This window comes from Dendrobium catenatum, unplaced genomic scaffold (assembly GCF_001605985.2).
Source record: "Dendrobium catenatum unplaced genomic scaffold, ASM160598v2 fragScaff_scaffold_665, whole genome shotgun sequence".
NCBI classification, from domain to species: Eukaryota; Viridiplantae; Streptophyta; class Magnoliopsida; order Asparagales; family Orchidaceae; genus Dendrobium; species Dendrobium catenatum.
The window spans coordinates 3918752-3932894 of NW_021319127.1; the positions used below are offsets into that span (position 1 = coordinate 3918752).

At 35.8% G+C, this 14143-nt stretch overlaps 1 protein-coding gene across 1 annotated transcript in view; it reads right to left on the bottom strand.

Annotated features, from left to right (window-relative positions):
* Positions 1-14143, bottom strand: part of LOC110092815 (enoyl-[acyl-carrier-protein] reductase, mitochondrial) — a 43849-nt gene that overhangs the window by 17074 nt on the left and 12632 nt on the right. The window contains exons 3-5 of the mRNA XM_028695679.1: positions 7480-7611; positions 7098-7241; positions 6892-6994 (exon numbers count right to left, since the gene is read on the bottom strand). Coding sequence (XP_028551512.1) covers positions 6892-6994; positions 7098-7241; positions 7480-7611 — 379 coding nt within the window. The remainder of the gene's footprint in view (positions 1-6891; positions 6995-7097; positions 7242-7479; positions 7612-14143) is intronic.

Genomic DNA, 14143 nt, shown 5'->3' on the forward strand with positions numbered 1-14143 from the left:
CTATGTGGATTGTACTGAACAACTTTCAAAATATCATGATTATGCTTTAACAAGTCTACTCAAAAGGTTGGGGTTTAATGATATCTTCTTTCATTCTAAAGTTCTTAGCGAAATGGGGGGAGAGTGTGTTGTTGTGAGGTTAAATAAGCATGTGGATAAGTATGGATATTCTTTCCGTTAAGGCATAAAACATGATTTCTCATATTGATGAGTTCTATAGATCTTTGTAATGCCGCATGTTTGATGTCATATGACAAATGGGCTTATAATCATGCTAGATGACTTTATCTATTTTATATTTCAATTGCGAAGCTTGTCTCTTTGTTTTACATTGTTGGATGAAGCACCCTTTCTTCATGATTGCATTGATGCGAGTATGACCATTGAAGCTTGACACTTAGAGAAGTTTATACTTAAGATTGTACTCAAGCATTTAATAAATTTCGGTAACGTTCGAAATGTTACAAGTGTACGTAAACTTTGATATTGTGTATATACCAGGCTATCGATTAATGAATTTGTATTAGAAATTATTTATGCCACCAATATTGCCTTTCATAAATAAATTGGTTGAGAGATAAGTGGAATATCAGTAAAATAGAAGCACTCTATGGTTTGATTTATGCTTCTCATGTTGAATATCAATTACAATGAAAATATAGAAACTTTACCACCTCTCTTGATCTACCTCAGTTTCATTAAATTAGAATGTCCTGGCTTCCCTTTTACAATTAAGTATATATTTATAAATAAATAAATAAGAGAAAAGGCTTTTCCTTCATTTCTGTTTAAAAAAAATATACATGGGAAGTACTTCCTGAAACTATATTTCTACTTTCAGATTTTGGGAAGTTGGAAATGCATGCATATCATGATTCTTAATCTCTTGAGTTATGTTTGGTAGAAGAAAGATGTGTGATTTAAGCTTTGATTTGCTAACTGGAGTATGATTGTTTTCTTCTTTCTAATATTCTGATGTTGAGTACAAACCCTTGGCAAGTGATAGTTTCGCATTTGATGATTAAAGGTCAAATTTATGAATATCATCGAAAATATTTTGCATGCTTCATGTTTCGATTTGGAGAATATATGGTCCAAATGCAAAGTTGTTGGTTTTATGTTGAAAGTTTTATGAGTTATTTAGAGAAATACATGAATGTTGGGGAAAGCTTTGGTTTATTTTATGTTAGAAAGAACCTTGATTTGTTTTATGTGGGGAAGATTTGTGATTTGTTTTATATTAGAAGGCTTCTTGAATTGTTAGAAGGGAATAAATTATTTTCTTTTCTTTTCTCAAATATCATTTTGACATAAGAATTAAGTTGAAGTTGATACATGAGTTGGAGGCTTGTCTTTTACAATTTGGGTTCAATTTGAAGTCTAGTAGTTCATTCTTTGTACTTGTATCATGAACTATTTCTTGCTATGGTTTAGTAAAAAGTAGTGGTTGCTTGAGGCAATTTGGTGAATTTTTTGGAGAGAAGCGATTTGCATCTTTTTTTCATTCATTCTTCCATAAACATTTGGGTGGGAATCATGCATTGCATAGATACTTATGTTATAAGCAAGTTGGTATGAATAATCTTATGTGGTGATTGGAGGAATGAAAGTGGAACAATATTTTGCATCCAATGGAAGTTGTTGGAAAGTGATACATATTGTGATTGGAGCATTGTTTTTAACATTTTAAGGAAGTGAACTAGCTCCAAAACCTCTCTTTTTTTTCATATTTGGTTCAAATTGGATTGAAATGAGATGATGGGATTTCTTTATACTCTCTTGAGTTTGTTTGGGTTTTATATAAAAAAATTCATGTTGGCAATTACATTAGCATGTTTCTTAACTTTTAGAGAGCAAAGCGGCATTGAATTACCTTTCCACTTTTAATCTCATTTTTAAACTTTAAGAAAACAAGGTTGCATAAAACTTCTTTATCATAATTGCACTTTGGTTGAGACCTAATGTCAAATAAGTTGTTTGCTTGCTACTTGATTTGGAATAGTGTGGTTTTAGTTTTCATTCTCAAGATGTGTCTAGTTTCATTAATGGCTAAATGTTGAAAAGCTTTATGATTCACATTATGTCTAAACTTTTATGAGTTGTATTTATTGGAAAAGTTTTGTGAATCGTTTTGCTCTGAAAATTCTACTATATGCTTTGTGAGTGTTTTATAATAGAAAGCCTCATGAAATCTTCTTGTTAAAAGATTTTCATGGATAAATCCCACGTTGACAAGGTTTATAATTCATTTTGTGCCGGGAAGAGTTATGGTGGATTTCATATGAGAAAGGTTTTATGTGTTACTTTGTTTGAAAGGCTCTATGAGTTGTCTTTGGGATTTGTGGATTTTATGAATGGTTTTGCACTTTAAAAGCTTAATGTTGGAAGGTTCTTTCAGTTCTCTTTTCACGAATGATTTTCTTTCTCTTATTCGCACTTGACTCTAGAGATGAGTTTAAAAAAATGGAGACTAGAGGTGTGTTTGGATTGAGAGTGGAAGAACTTGTTTAGGTTTTAGGTTTTCGAATTTGATCCTTCTTCTCTATTTTAAGTTTTATATTGAGATTGATATGAGTAGTTGTGTCAAATATTTCAAATGCTTTCTCGAAACGTGGGAACAATAAATAGCATCAAAGCTTCCTTCCTTTCATCTACATTTGGCTTAAACGTCAAATGGGAGCAAAGCATGTGTAGAAGGCATGTCTAGCAGTCTAGCTTTGAAAAGGCATGCCTAACAACGAGATGCTTACATACTTTTGCACTAAATTTGTTTCTTTCTTTTTATATTTGTTTGAGCTTTATGTGAAGGTTATGTTTATAATCGCTCTATATTTAATCAAATCATGTGGTTATTGATTATTGATTGTGCTAATGCTGAACTTCATTGAGCATATTATATTAATTTTCATGTACATGATCGAGCTTTAAGGTTATGTGAATATTTCACATAAAAAAAAACTTATAAGTAAATCAAAAAAGTTTTGGAGAAGCTTTCTTTATGTATGCTAGAAATTACATTGTATGGAGATTGATATATATATTAACAAGTCCTTAAGTGTTTCATGTATGGGTGTATGTTCTATGTTTAGGAATTGTCACATGTTTCAGATATGATTTTTCTTACTCATGTTAGCAAATCTTTCATACTCACTAATTTAAACATGTGGAATTTTATGTGTTATTATTATTACTTGTTTGCTCCATTCACTTGTACATACTCTCTTTCCATATGCTTTAGATAACTTTCCTAGTTGTTTTAAATTAATCCATGCTTAACTATATTTATTTTTGAATGACATCTACGCTCACCCCTATATTTCTCCTTCTGCTTTTTGTCTTGCGAGGTACCCGTATCCTGTATGGGTGAGTTAGTTGAGTTGCTTGCTTGGGAGCTTTTGAGTGGGCACGTCATGATCGGGTATAATCTCTGCTGCTTATAAAACCTCTAATTATATATCAAAATTATTACACATCACACACATTTTGTTAACAGCTTTAGTTTAATATGTATTCTAGAATGTTTTGTTAGCAAGTCATAGGTTAGTGCACTGACGAAGCTTTGGCCTGCGCCCCCTTCTACGATTCCTAGAGACCCTTATGGTCACCTTAGGCTTGTAGTGTCGGCCCACCAATTTGCACTATGTGCATCGCAGTTTTCCCACACAAAGTGGGCATCGTTAGGATGTTACCTTTTTTCTATTTTGGGTGTGATACACCCCACCTTATGTGAGCCCTAGAGACCATTAGGGTCATTTTAGGCCTGTAGTGTAGGTCACTTATCTGTGCCATGTGTATCGTTGTTTTCCCACACGAAGTGGGCACTATTATGATGATTTTTTTGTGCGCCCCCCATCCTTTAGGATCTTATGGAAACTCCATTTATAACTATGATTGCTTTCTTTTATTTTAGATTCCTAAATCTGTTGACACATGTGCGTATGTCAAAAGGGTTAGAAACGAACTTTCTTTTATCCCCTATAACTTTAGTGACACCTAATGATAAAAATTAAGAAACTGAGTCTTAGATAATATAAACTTAGGATGCATGCTCCCTATAGGATAGAGATATTAAACATATAAAATTTAGTGACACGTTACCCTAGGTTTAGTGTGTCATAACTTACTAATAATCAACCAACAAAATCATTCATAATCCAAGCCCAAACGCACTAAAACACTTAACTTTTAATCAAACCACAATTAATGTGTAATTATTAAAATTCAGATTTGAACATAAACTTGAACTAAGCCTAATCAACCCATTAATCATCCTCTAACAAACCTAAAACTTAAAAGATATGGACTAAATTAGGAGAGCAAACCTAAACTAAAAGCTTGGTAAAATTTAAAAAAAAAAAACTAATCTCAAACCCAAACCTTAATTTATTAAACTCTCTCATAACAGTGAATTAAAATCTAACTAAATGAATAACATAAAAGAACTTATTAAGAGATTTAATTATAACCCAAAACTTAATAACTCACTTAAAATTTAATCAAGCCTTAAGCTAGCCTTTTAAAATCAATCAACGAACCCCTTAATACATAACAACCACTCCAAAGATGAAGCTTATTGGATGAACTACTCCGAGCTGCAAGGCTAAGTGTCCTAAGGAGGCTTGGTTCCTCGAGCCTGGTGGCACCACGAATATATTTAATAGTGTTAAAACTTTAAAATTAATTATATATTAATGATTTAAAAGAAATAAAACTTTTAATATAACTATATCAACTAGGTTTTTAGGATGGACTACTCCGGGCTGCGAGCTACGTGTCCTAAGAAGACCTGGTTCCTCGAGCCTGGTAGCACAATGCCACGAACTAATTGATAGCAAACTTAACTAATTTAACCCCTTAATTGATAATAAATCACTTAATTTATCTTTCTTTTTTTAATTTACAAACAACTAAATTAACTCAACAAAATTGATTACTACTAGGTAACTCCGACCTACGGGGTTATTAAAATAGCCCCAATGAGGTTGAAATAAATCTCACGATCTCGATGAGCAACAACGGTAGTAATCATCAAACATCTAAAATATACTCTAAAATTCACATTAAAATATTAATATTTAAACTTTAATTAAAATTTCCCTTTTGACCTTTAACAAATTAGAACATAAAGCAACTTTAATTAAATCATCATATATATGACATATCAAAACTACACAACCTGCTACACACACTAGAACTTATTTGCTAAGATCACCGACTCTAGTCTTAGGCTAGTATGTTTTGTTGTGATGCGGGTACCTTACCTGGAGGATATCCTTGGTGTGTTTATTTACTTTATGTACTCTGGATGTCATGGCATGCATAATTATTTTTTTGGCGCACTTTAGTTTATTAATTAATATGCACATATATTATATTCATGCATGCATATTCATTTGTTATACTTTTCATTGCAAAAAAAAATCAAAGTAAAATGTATCAAGGATGCTTGTAAAAGAAGACTTCAAATAAAATGTACCTAGGTGTGAATGTATGTACAAAGAGTCAAAAGTAAATGTAAGGCATCAAGAGTTTTATTGATTCAAAGGTATTTGCTAATGTACATATATAGGATTCCAAAAGATAATGCCTTTTTTTTTTTTTTTTTGCATTCTCTTTTGGAATTCTATAAGTAAATCCATAGTCAGAAGATGATAAGCAAATACATTTCAATCTGCATATTTCATAGGTGTAGAAACTAGGTTTGTTTTGGTGGAGACTGACCACCTTATTTTATTGCAGACCCTGTGTAATATGTATGTTCTAAAGAAATAAATAAAAGATTTTATTTATGCATTTGCTTCAAGCATCATTATACATGGCTTTAGATAATTTTATTTTTATATTTTATGTATCCCTGATTTAAACCTCTAAACTATAAATCATTGATTCCTTAGGATAGAGCATTCTTATCTTACATACATATAGGGCGATTGACTGTGTTTAGAATGTTAGCTGGCAACTCACTCCAGGTAAGCATATGCCCAGATTGTACACCCCTCAGAGTGTCTCTTCGAACTTATAATGAATCTTGAATCTGTCATTTCTCCTAGGATAGTAAATTCAATCTTTGATGTTTTAAACTCAAAATTTTAATCTCACATTTATTCATTTTAAAAGGTCTAATCATCACTAAGGATAAAGATAAGGGTTTATCATCTTTGGAATATAAATTAAGAATTTTCTCTGTGCATCAAATTAAGAAGAGAATAATACAATATCCTTAATTGAGAGCTTTCCTAAATCAAGGCCTAGGATGTAATTAACCATGAGGGTTTGCGCCCGTGAGAAACCGATCTTCACATCAAATAAACCTCATTCGAGCTGATGTATCGAATGGAAGAAATCTCGTTATATTTTGGGTTATATATATATTATCCATCGAGGTGTGTAGGTGAAAGCCACTATCTTCCATGGCTAATCATATGTATGACTTCATATACTCTTTCATTAGCATGCTTGCATAGAGTGTAAAAGTCTAAGACCATTTTGTCCTACAGGATAGTGCGATTGTACCCCTTTACATTATATTCCCCGCGAGCAGAATACTTTCGCAGACCCATAATATACTAAAACAAGTAGGCAATATAGCGTGATTTAGCCTCCACGGCCAGTTTTGTAACTGGCAAGTAAAAGCAGCAAAAGCCGAGAGGCAAGAACAAAACTTAAGCATTAGAATTTTACTATATAGAGTACTAGACCGGTTCAAAGAAAAATATGGTTCATGACTTATATGGCGATGCTCCTGACCACACATTTGCTATGGATATTGATTTCTGTGCAAGAAATGAAAAACAAGTCATAAAGAACTCTAATTGTAAATTAATGACCAGACTTACTAGTCTTATGGAATAATCTGGTAAGAAAAAGAATGAACAAAAATATTTCTCTGACCGGTCTCTAATTATATTTATGCTGCTGACACCCTTAATTTTTGCAAGCTGAATAATGCACTGTCCCACAATGCTAGTTGCACCATTTTGCACAATAGCATCACCTAAGTAGAATTCAAATGAAGTATGAAGCATTAAGCAATAGCAGACAACAATTATGAGTAGGATTAAAGGGATTGATGATAATTCATCATTGCAACCAAATACCAGAAGTTAGCTCAACAAAGTTCTCCAGCATACACAAGGCAGTCAGTGGATTTACAGTAATTGTAGCAGCATACTCCATAGGGATGCCCTTGCTAATTTTGTGCCATGCATTCTCCTCTTTAACAATGTATGTCTGCCAAGTCCCTAGGAAGCTTAAAATTTGTTACAATCAAGAAATACAAGAAAAGATCGATATGTTGAGAGCATCAAAGCTTCAAGAAGACTCAACAATTTAAAAATCTAAGCATACATTTAATTTAAATAAACATATAAATGAAAAAAATGAAGAATGAAACAAAAAAATAACAATCTAAACACAGAGAATATAAGAGAAATAGCCTTCTTTTATTTCCTTCAGAACAAACATGAGTACAGAAGGTACCGAATGATGGAGGTGATGGTATCACCCAGTCGCCAACTTCAAGGTTACTCACTGCAGAACCCAGTGAATGCACTTCCCCAACTCCCTCATATCCTGCAACTGCAGGTACCTGAGGACGTACAGGATAAACTCCTGTAACAGGAAAACATGTACATAACTGAAAATTAGAAAGCAGATAATATTATAGAGAAGAGATGCCCCGATGATTATTCAAATAGATCTGCGAGAGAAAAGATTCATAGAAAATGCAGCTTTATACAGATTTTTTTTTTTTAACAGATGTTTACTTTCATAGTGCTTGAAATCAGTATCCATAAGACTTGACCAAAGGTCAAGTAAAATCACTTCATTCTTATCACCCTCATCAAATATACAGATGTTTACTTTCATAATGCTTGAAATCAGTATCCATAAGACTTGACCGGTCTCTAATTATACAGATGTTTACTTTCATAATGCTTGAAATAACCAATTTCTATATATTTGTTTGACCAAAGGTCAAGTAAAATCACTTCATTCTTATCACCCTCATCATCATTATTAGCCTTACCCAATTATTCTATGTTGGCTGACGAAATCCTACTTCAATTCATTCTTGTTAAGTGATGCATGGCTTGTTAACGCTAGTCCATACAAGCATCTTTATAATACTCTTAAGCAAGATAACCATTAGTCCCATTTCCTTCCTAATCCATCCACCAACAGCAGAACTCAGTGAATACACTTCCCCAATTCCCTCATATCTTGCAACTGTAGGTACTCGATAATGCACAGTATAAACCCTACAACAGGTAAACATATACCATAACTGAATTATAAAGCAGACAATATTAAAGAGAAGACCAGGTCCATTGATTATTGAACTAGATTATTGCAAGATATGACTCATATATGTTGACCAATGCACTAAGAAACACAAAAAAGAGGCAATCGACGGGCGTAACACGTCACTAAAGTGCTCATACGATCTCCGATCGATAAACGAGTTGCGCCATTGCGATCAAAAAGTCAAAATTACTTAAGAGGAAGCCCTTCACAGTAGAATCGGGAAAAGACGATCAAAATTGATGATCTACACCAGAAAATATTGCACGACGCTGCCCAAACGATGCCCCAATCACAAAATGCACTTCGTCGTTGCACTCGAAAAGTCTGAATTATCCAAAAATAATTGTAATATTGCCTAATGGACTACACACGAGAATAACGGCGTGAATATAATTAAAAAAATGGGAGAAAGTACGTCATTTACCTGCAGTTACATGCCGACGCCGCTCTTCCCACAATCTCTGCTCAAATCCTGCTCCTGCTCCTGCTCAAGGAGACGACGTTTTGCTCTTGTCTATAAAAGGAGGGCGAGATGGAGCGATCTATTTTTTTCTTCCACACACGAACGATCCTTATTAGAAAATGGATATAGTACAACCTAGATTGACTATTTTCTTATTAGAAAATTAAATCGTTTAGATTGCAAAGATTGTAAAATTATTCTGAGAGAAAATTTATGTACCCAACATCGATTATTAGTTTTGGACTTTAAGATAAATGGGCATAAAATAAAAAATAAAGTAAAACGATTTTCTAGGATTAAATAGGGGCATTTAAAGAATATTAACAAAAATATTTTTGGGAATAAGATTTTAGATCTTAAGATTTTGTCTCTGCATGAGGATGTTAATGTTATGTGGGAAAAAGTGGCTAGTGATATTAAGAATATTGCAAAAGATGTCCTTGGAGTATTCAAAGGGAAAAGCTCCTAATAGTAAAAATAATTGGTGGTGGAATCCAAATGTGCAAGAAAAGATTAAAAATAAGAAGCTTTGTTATAAAAATTGGTTTAATTTTAAAAATTCTGATAATTGGGAAATATATAAAGTGGCTCGTAAGGATACTAAGAAAACAATATGCGATGCAAAGACATTAGCTTTTAGTGATTTATATAATAGATTAGATACTAAAGAGGGAGAAAGATATATGTATAAGTTAGCCAAACAAAGAGATAGAAGTAGTAAGGATTTAGTTCAAGTGAAGTGCTTAAGGATGAAGATCAAAAAATACTTTTTTTAGAAGATGATATTCAACAAAGATGGATGAGATATTTTGCTAAACTTTTTAATGAAGATTGTGAAAATAAGATTGACTATAGTGACATTAGCAACCTAAATGAAAATAAAGATTTCTGTTTTTATCGACGTATTAGTAAAACTGAAGTTACAGAGGTTTTAAAGAAAATGAAGGGTGGAAAAGCTGTTGGACCTGAGGATATTCCAATACAGGTGTGGAAATGCTTAGAAGATGGAGGAATTTCATGGCTTACTAATCTTTAGTACTATTTTGAAGACTAAAAAGATGCAATATGAGTGGAGAATGAGTGTGTTAATCCCTATTTTTAAGAATAAAGGTGATGCACACGATTGTGCAAATTATAGAGGTATTAAGTTAATGTGTCATACTTTAAAAATATGGGAGCGAGTTATGAAGCATAGGTTGCAGCGTGATACTAATGTTTCTCAAAATCAATCTGGATTCATGCCGGGTAGGTCGACTATAGAAGCCATATATTTATTAAGAGGTTTGATGGAGAAATATAGAGAAAATAAGGAGGATCTACATATGATATTATTGATTTAGAAAAAGCATATGATAAAGTTCCAAGAGAAGTGCTATGGACAGTTCTTGAAAAGAAAGGAGTCAATAATGCTTATATTCAAATCATTAAATATATGTATGCAGGAGCTATTGCTTGTGTTCAAACACAAGGTGGATTGACCAAGTATTTCCCTATTTCGGTTGGGTTACATCAAGGATCAACCTTAAGCCCATATCTTTTTGCTTTAGTCATGGATGTTCTCACTAGACATTTGCAAGAGGATGTACCTTGGTGTATGTTTTTTGCTGATGATATTCTTCTTGTTGATAAGACTAGAGAGGGAGTTGAAGGTAAACTTGAATTATGGAGGTCAACCTTAGAGTCTAAAGGTTTTCGCTTGAGTAGATCTAAAACAGAATATATGGAGTGTAATTTTAGTAGTAATAGACCTAGTGAGGGGATTGTGACTTTGGACGATCAAGTCATTAATAAGAGTACACGTTTTAGATATCTTGGATCTATTATTCAGAGTGATGGTAAAATAGATGGGGATATTATCAGCAGAATTTAAGTTGGATGGTTGAAGTGGAGGAATGCATCGGGCTTGTTATGTGATAGAAATGTACCCCTCAAACTTAAGGGAAAATTCTATAAGATGGTAGTGAGGCCTGCAATGCTTTATGGTGTCGAATGTTGGCCATTAAAAGAAAAGCATAATACTAAGTTAAGTGTGGCAGAGATGAGGATGCTCAGGTGGATGAGTGGCTTTACCCATAGAGATAAGATACGAAATGAGCATATACGTGAAAAGGTTGGAGTAGCTCCAGTAGAAGATAAGATTAGAGAGAGTCGCCTTAGATGGTTTGGTCACATAAAACGGCGGCCTTCCGATGACCCGGTTAGGAGAGTAGAGGTATTAGATTTGACTTATGTTAAGAAAGGTAGGGGTATACCTAAAAAGACTTGGTTAGAAAATATTAGGAATGACCTTTCTTTATTAGATTTAAACGAGAGTTTGACTTTTAATATGACACAATGGAGAAAAAGAATTCATGTAGCCGACCCAACGTAGTGGGATAAAGGCTTGATGTTGTTGTTGTTGTTGCACATGAACGATCCTTCTCCCTGCAATGACTCCCAACTCGTCAAATCCCACAACCTCCGACCCGCTATAGCTCTTCAAACGCGACGATCCGGCCCCTACTCAGCTATCCGATCGCATACAAGCTGCAAGTCACACCTTCCGGATCCCGCTCTAGAGCCACGAGCTTCTACTAGTTCACACTCAGCAGCCCGTCCGACCCAGCCATCAAATCCGCTTCATTTGGCTTCCAACCGAACTCCTCCACTTCAACCAGTCGACGCCTTCTCACGCCCAACCCTGCCCAAACAACCGACCGTCGATTTCACAACACATGTCTGACTCAACCTCCACTCAAACCTCCACAGCAGCCGCATCCCTTCACCTAGCCGTTCGAAGACCCCATTCACTCCCGATCTCGATTTTTCACTTCACAACCAAACCCGAGCACTCCCTCTCTTATTCGAACACCCCTAACAGAACTCCAATCTCCCTCTTGTTGTTCACTCGAAAAGCAACTACCTCACCTGAGCTTCCTTCACTGCCCCTTACTCCTCCCATTCAGCCGAACTCCAGCCCACACCCCTTTTACTAATTAGCCATTCACTCCAAACCAAATTCACAGAACTTCTAACTTTCAGCCCACCTAGTCTACTTAAACTCTCCATACAATAAAATCCTTAGTCCACTTCACGACAACATCCTCCAACAGTAACCCAAAGTCACTACCTCTTGACCACCAACCATCAGTTATCCTCCCTCTCTATTATTACCTCTATTATTACTACATATTATTATCATTAAAAAAAGAGAGAAGTACAAAAAAAAGATAAAAAAGAGGGAGAAGGAGAGAAAGAAAGCAAAGAAAAAAAAATTGCACATTTTTGACGTCGTCGCGTCCCTCGCACAAGATTTAATTCCCCTAAACTCAAAAAGCCCCCAAATTCTAATTTCGGAGCTCGTAGCGCAACAACGGGATCGTCTATGCACGCTTTCCTTAGTTTGATGAGGAGGAGTTCGGTGCAACGCTTGCAGCAAGGCAGGTGCCTAGTGCACCCTTAATGTGGTGGGGTAAAACTTAAGTACTCATACACTCTTTCAGGTCGGCAGGGAAATTTGCAAAGTTTCACGTAGGTACCCTTACAACTCATGCACACGTTTCTTGTTGTTATGGGGTAGAAGACTAATAGACCGGTCCAACCGGTCCACGCAGGACCGGCTCACGTTAAATGGGGCGGAACTCTTCCACCCCCTGGATGCGCCAAACGCAATCGCAAGCCACATGAGCCGGTTTTGGAAGAATTTTGGAAGGAATTTTGGGAGGGAAATTGAATTTAGGGATTGATTAGGGAATTACTTTTGATTTGTATGCATTAAATATTTTGTCTTCGGAGGGTTATGACATATTGAATTTGGCTGAAATTTGAGATCTCTTAGATTTAGGTTTTCTTTGGGCTCTAACGACGTCTAGAGATTTGGGAGAGATTGATCCTCCTCTCGAATAGAGGATCAATTGTATCTTGCTATTTTTTCGTTTTCCTTTCATCAAATAATACAAATTATCTACTGTTTCGTGGTTTGTGCGGACTTTTGTGAAGTATTCTCGGTGTTTTCCGAAGATTGATAGAAAATACTTGAGATCTACAAGTGTTTTCTATCAAATTGGTATCATAGCAAGTCTTGGGACCGTTCGTGGGTTGATTTAGCGAAGTTCGGCGACCGATTTTTGGACGGGAAGTGATGAAATTGCTGTTTTTGTAATCCAAATCCGGAATTTTTTGAATTACAAAAGTTAGGATCGAGATGGCGGCCAAGAAAGTTGATGCGCTAGAAGAAAGGCTTGAAGGGAAGATGAACCAAATCAAGACAACGGTGGAGGAAAGGATTTCCTCCATGGAAGGACAAATAGCCGATCTCCGGGACATGATGAAGAAAATGTTGGAAATCGACAACCAAACAGTGGCTTCCGTGGCAAAAGGGGAGAAAGGAAAAAAACACGAATTCTGAAATTCGTAGGGAGGAAGATTAGTGGACATCGTGGAGGGAGAAAGAAGAAAATCCTATCTGGAGCCTTTCCAGAGGGAGGATAGAGGAGGTAGGTACGGAGAAAGGCATGGGTATGGAGAGACGGAGCAAAGTAGTGCTGATTGGGAATGTCGGGAGGGACATTATAGTGGCCGAGGTGCTGAGTTTGAAGGAAGAATAGGGGAATTTGAAGGGGGTTTGGGCTATGGTAGGGCAAGGGAAGACCGGGAGACGTGGGGTGGGTCGAGCACTTGGGAGAGGGGAAGCTGTGGAGGAATAAGGGGGACTGGTGGAGATCAGAGGTGAGGAAGTTGAAGATGCCTATCTTCGAGGGAGAGGATGCATATGGGTGGATCTATAAGGTGGAGAGGTACTTTGTTGTTAATGGGCTAACATAGGAGGATAAGCTGACAGCAGGCCTATGTTTGGAGGGAAAGGCACTATCATGGTACCAGTGGAGAGACCAGAGAAGACCTATCAGAGACTGGAGGGAATTCAATGACTGCATAATAGAACGTTTCCAAACTGACTGGGTAGGAGATTTCTATGAGCAGTTCTTTGCTCTAGCACAGGAGGGATCAGTAGCAGACTACCAGGAGCAGTTTGAGTAGGGCTGCAAGCGAACCAAACGTTCGACGAGCTACTCGTTGTTCGATTCGATTAAAGCTCGTTCGTGATTGTTTAATTAACTAAACAAACAAATTTGAACAATATTTTAAATACTCGATTCATCAGGAACTGGAGGGAATTCAAAAACTGCATAATAGAACATTTCCAAACTGACCGGGGAGGAGATTTCTATGAGCAATTCTTTGCTCTGGCATAGGAGGGATCAGTAGCGGATTACATGGAGCAGTTTGAGCACCTAGCCAGTAGGGTGGAGCGATTATCATATACGGTATTGAAGGGGAACTTCATGAAGGGGTTGAAGGCAGAGATTCGAGCAGCAGTGAAGATTTCGATGCCTC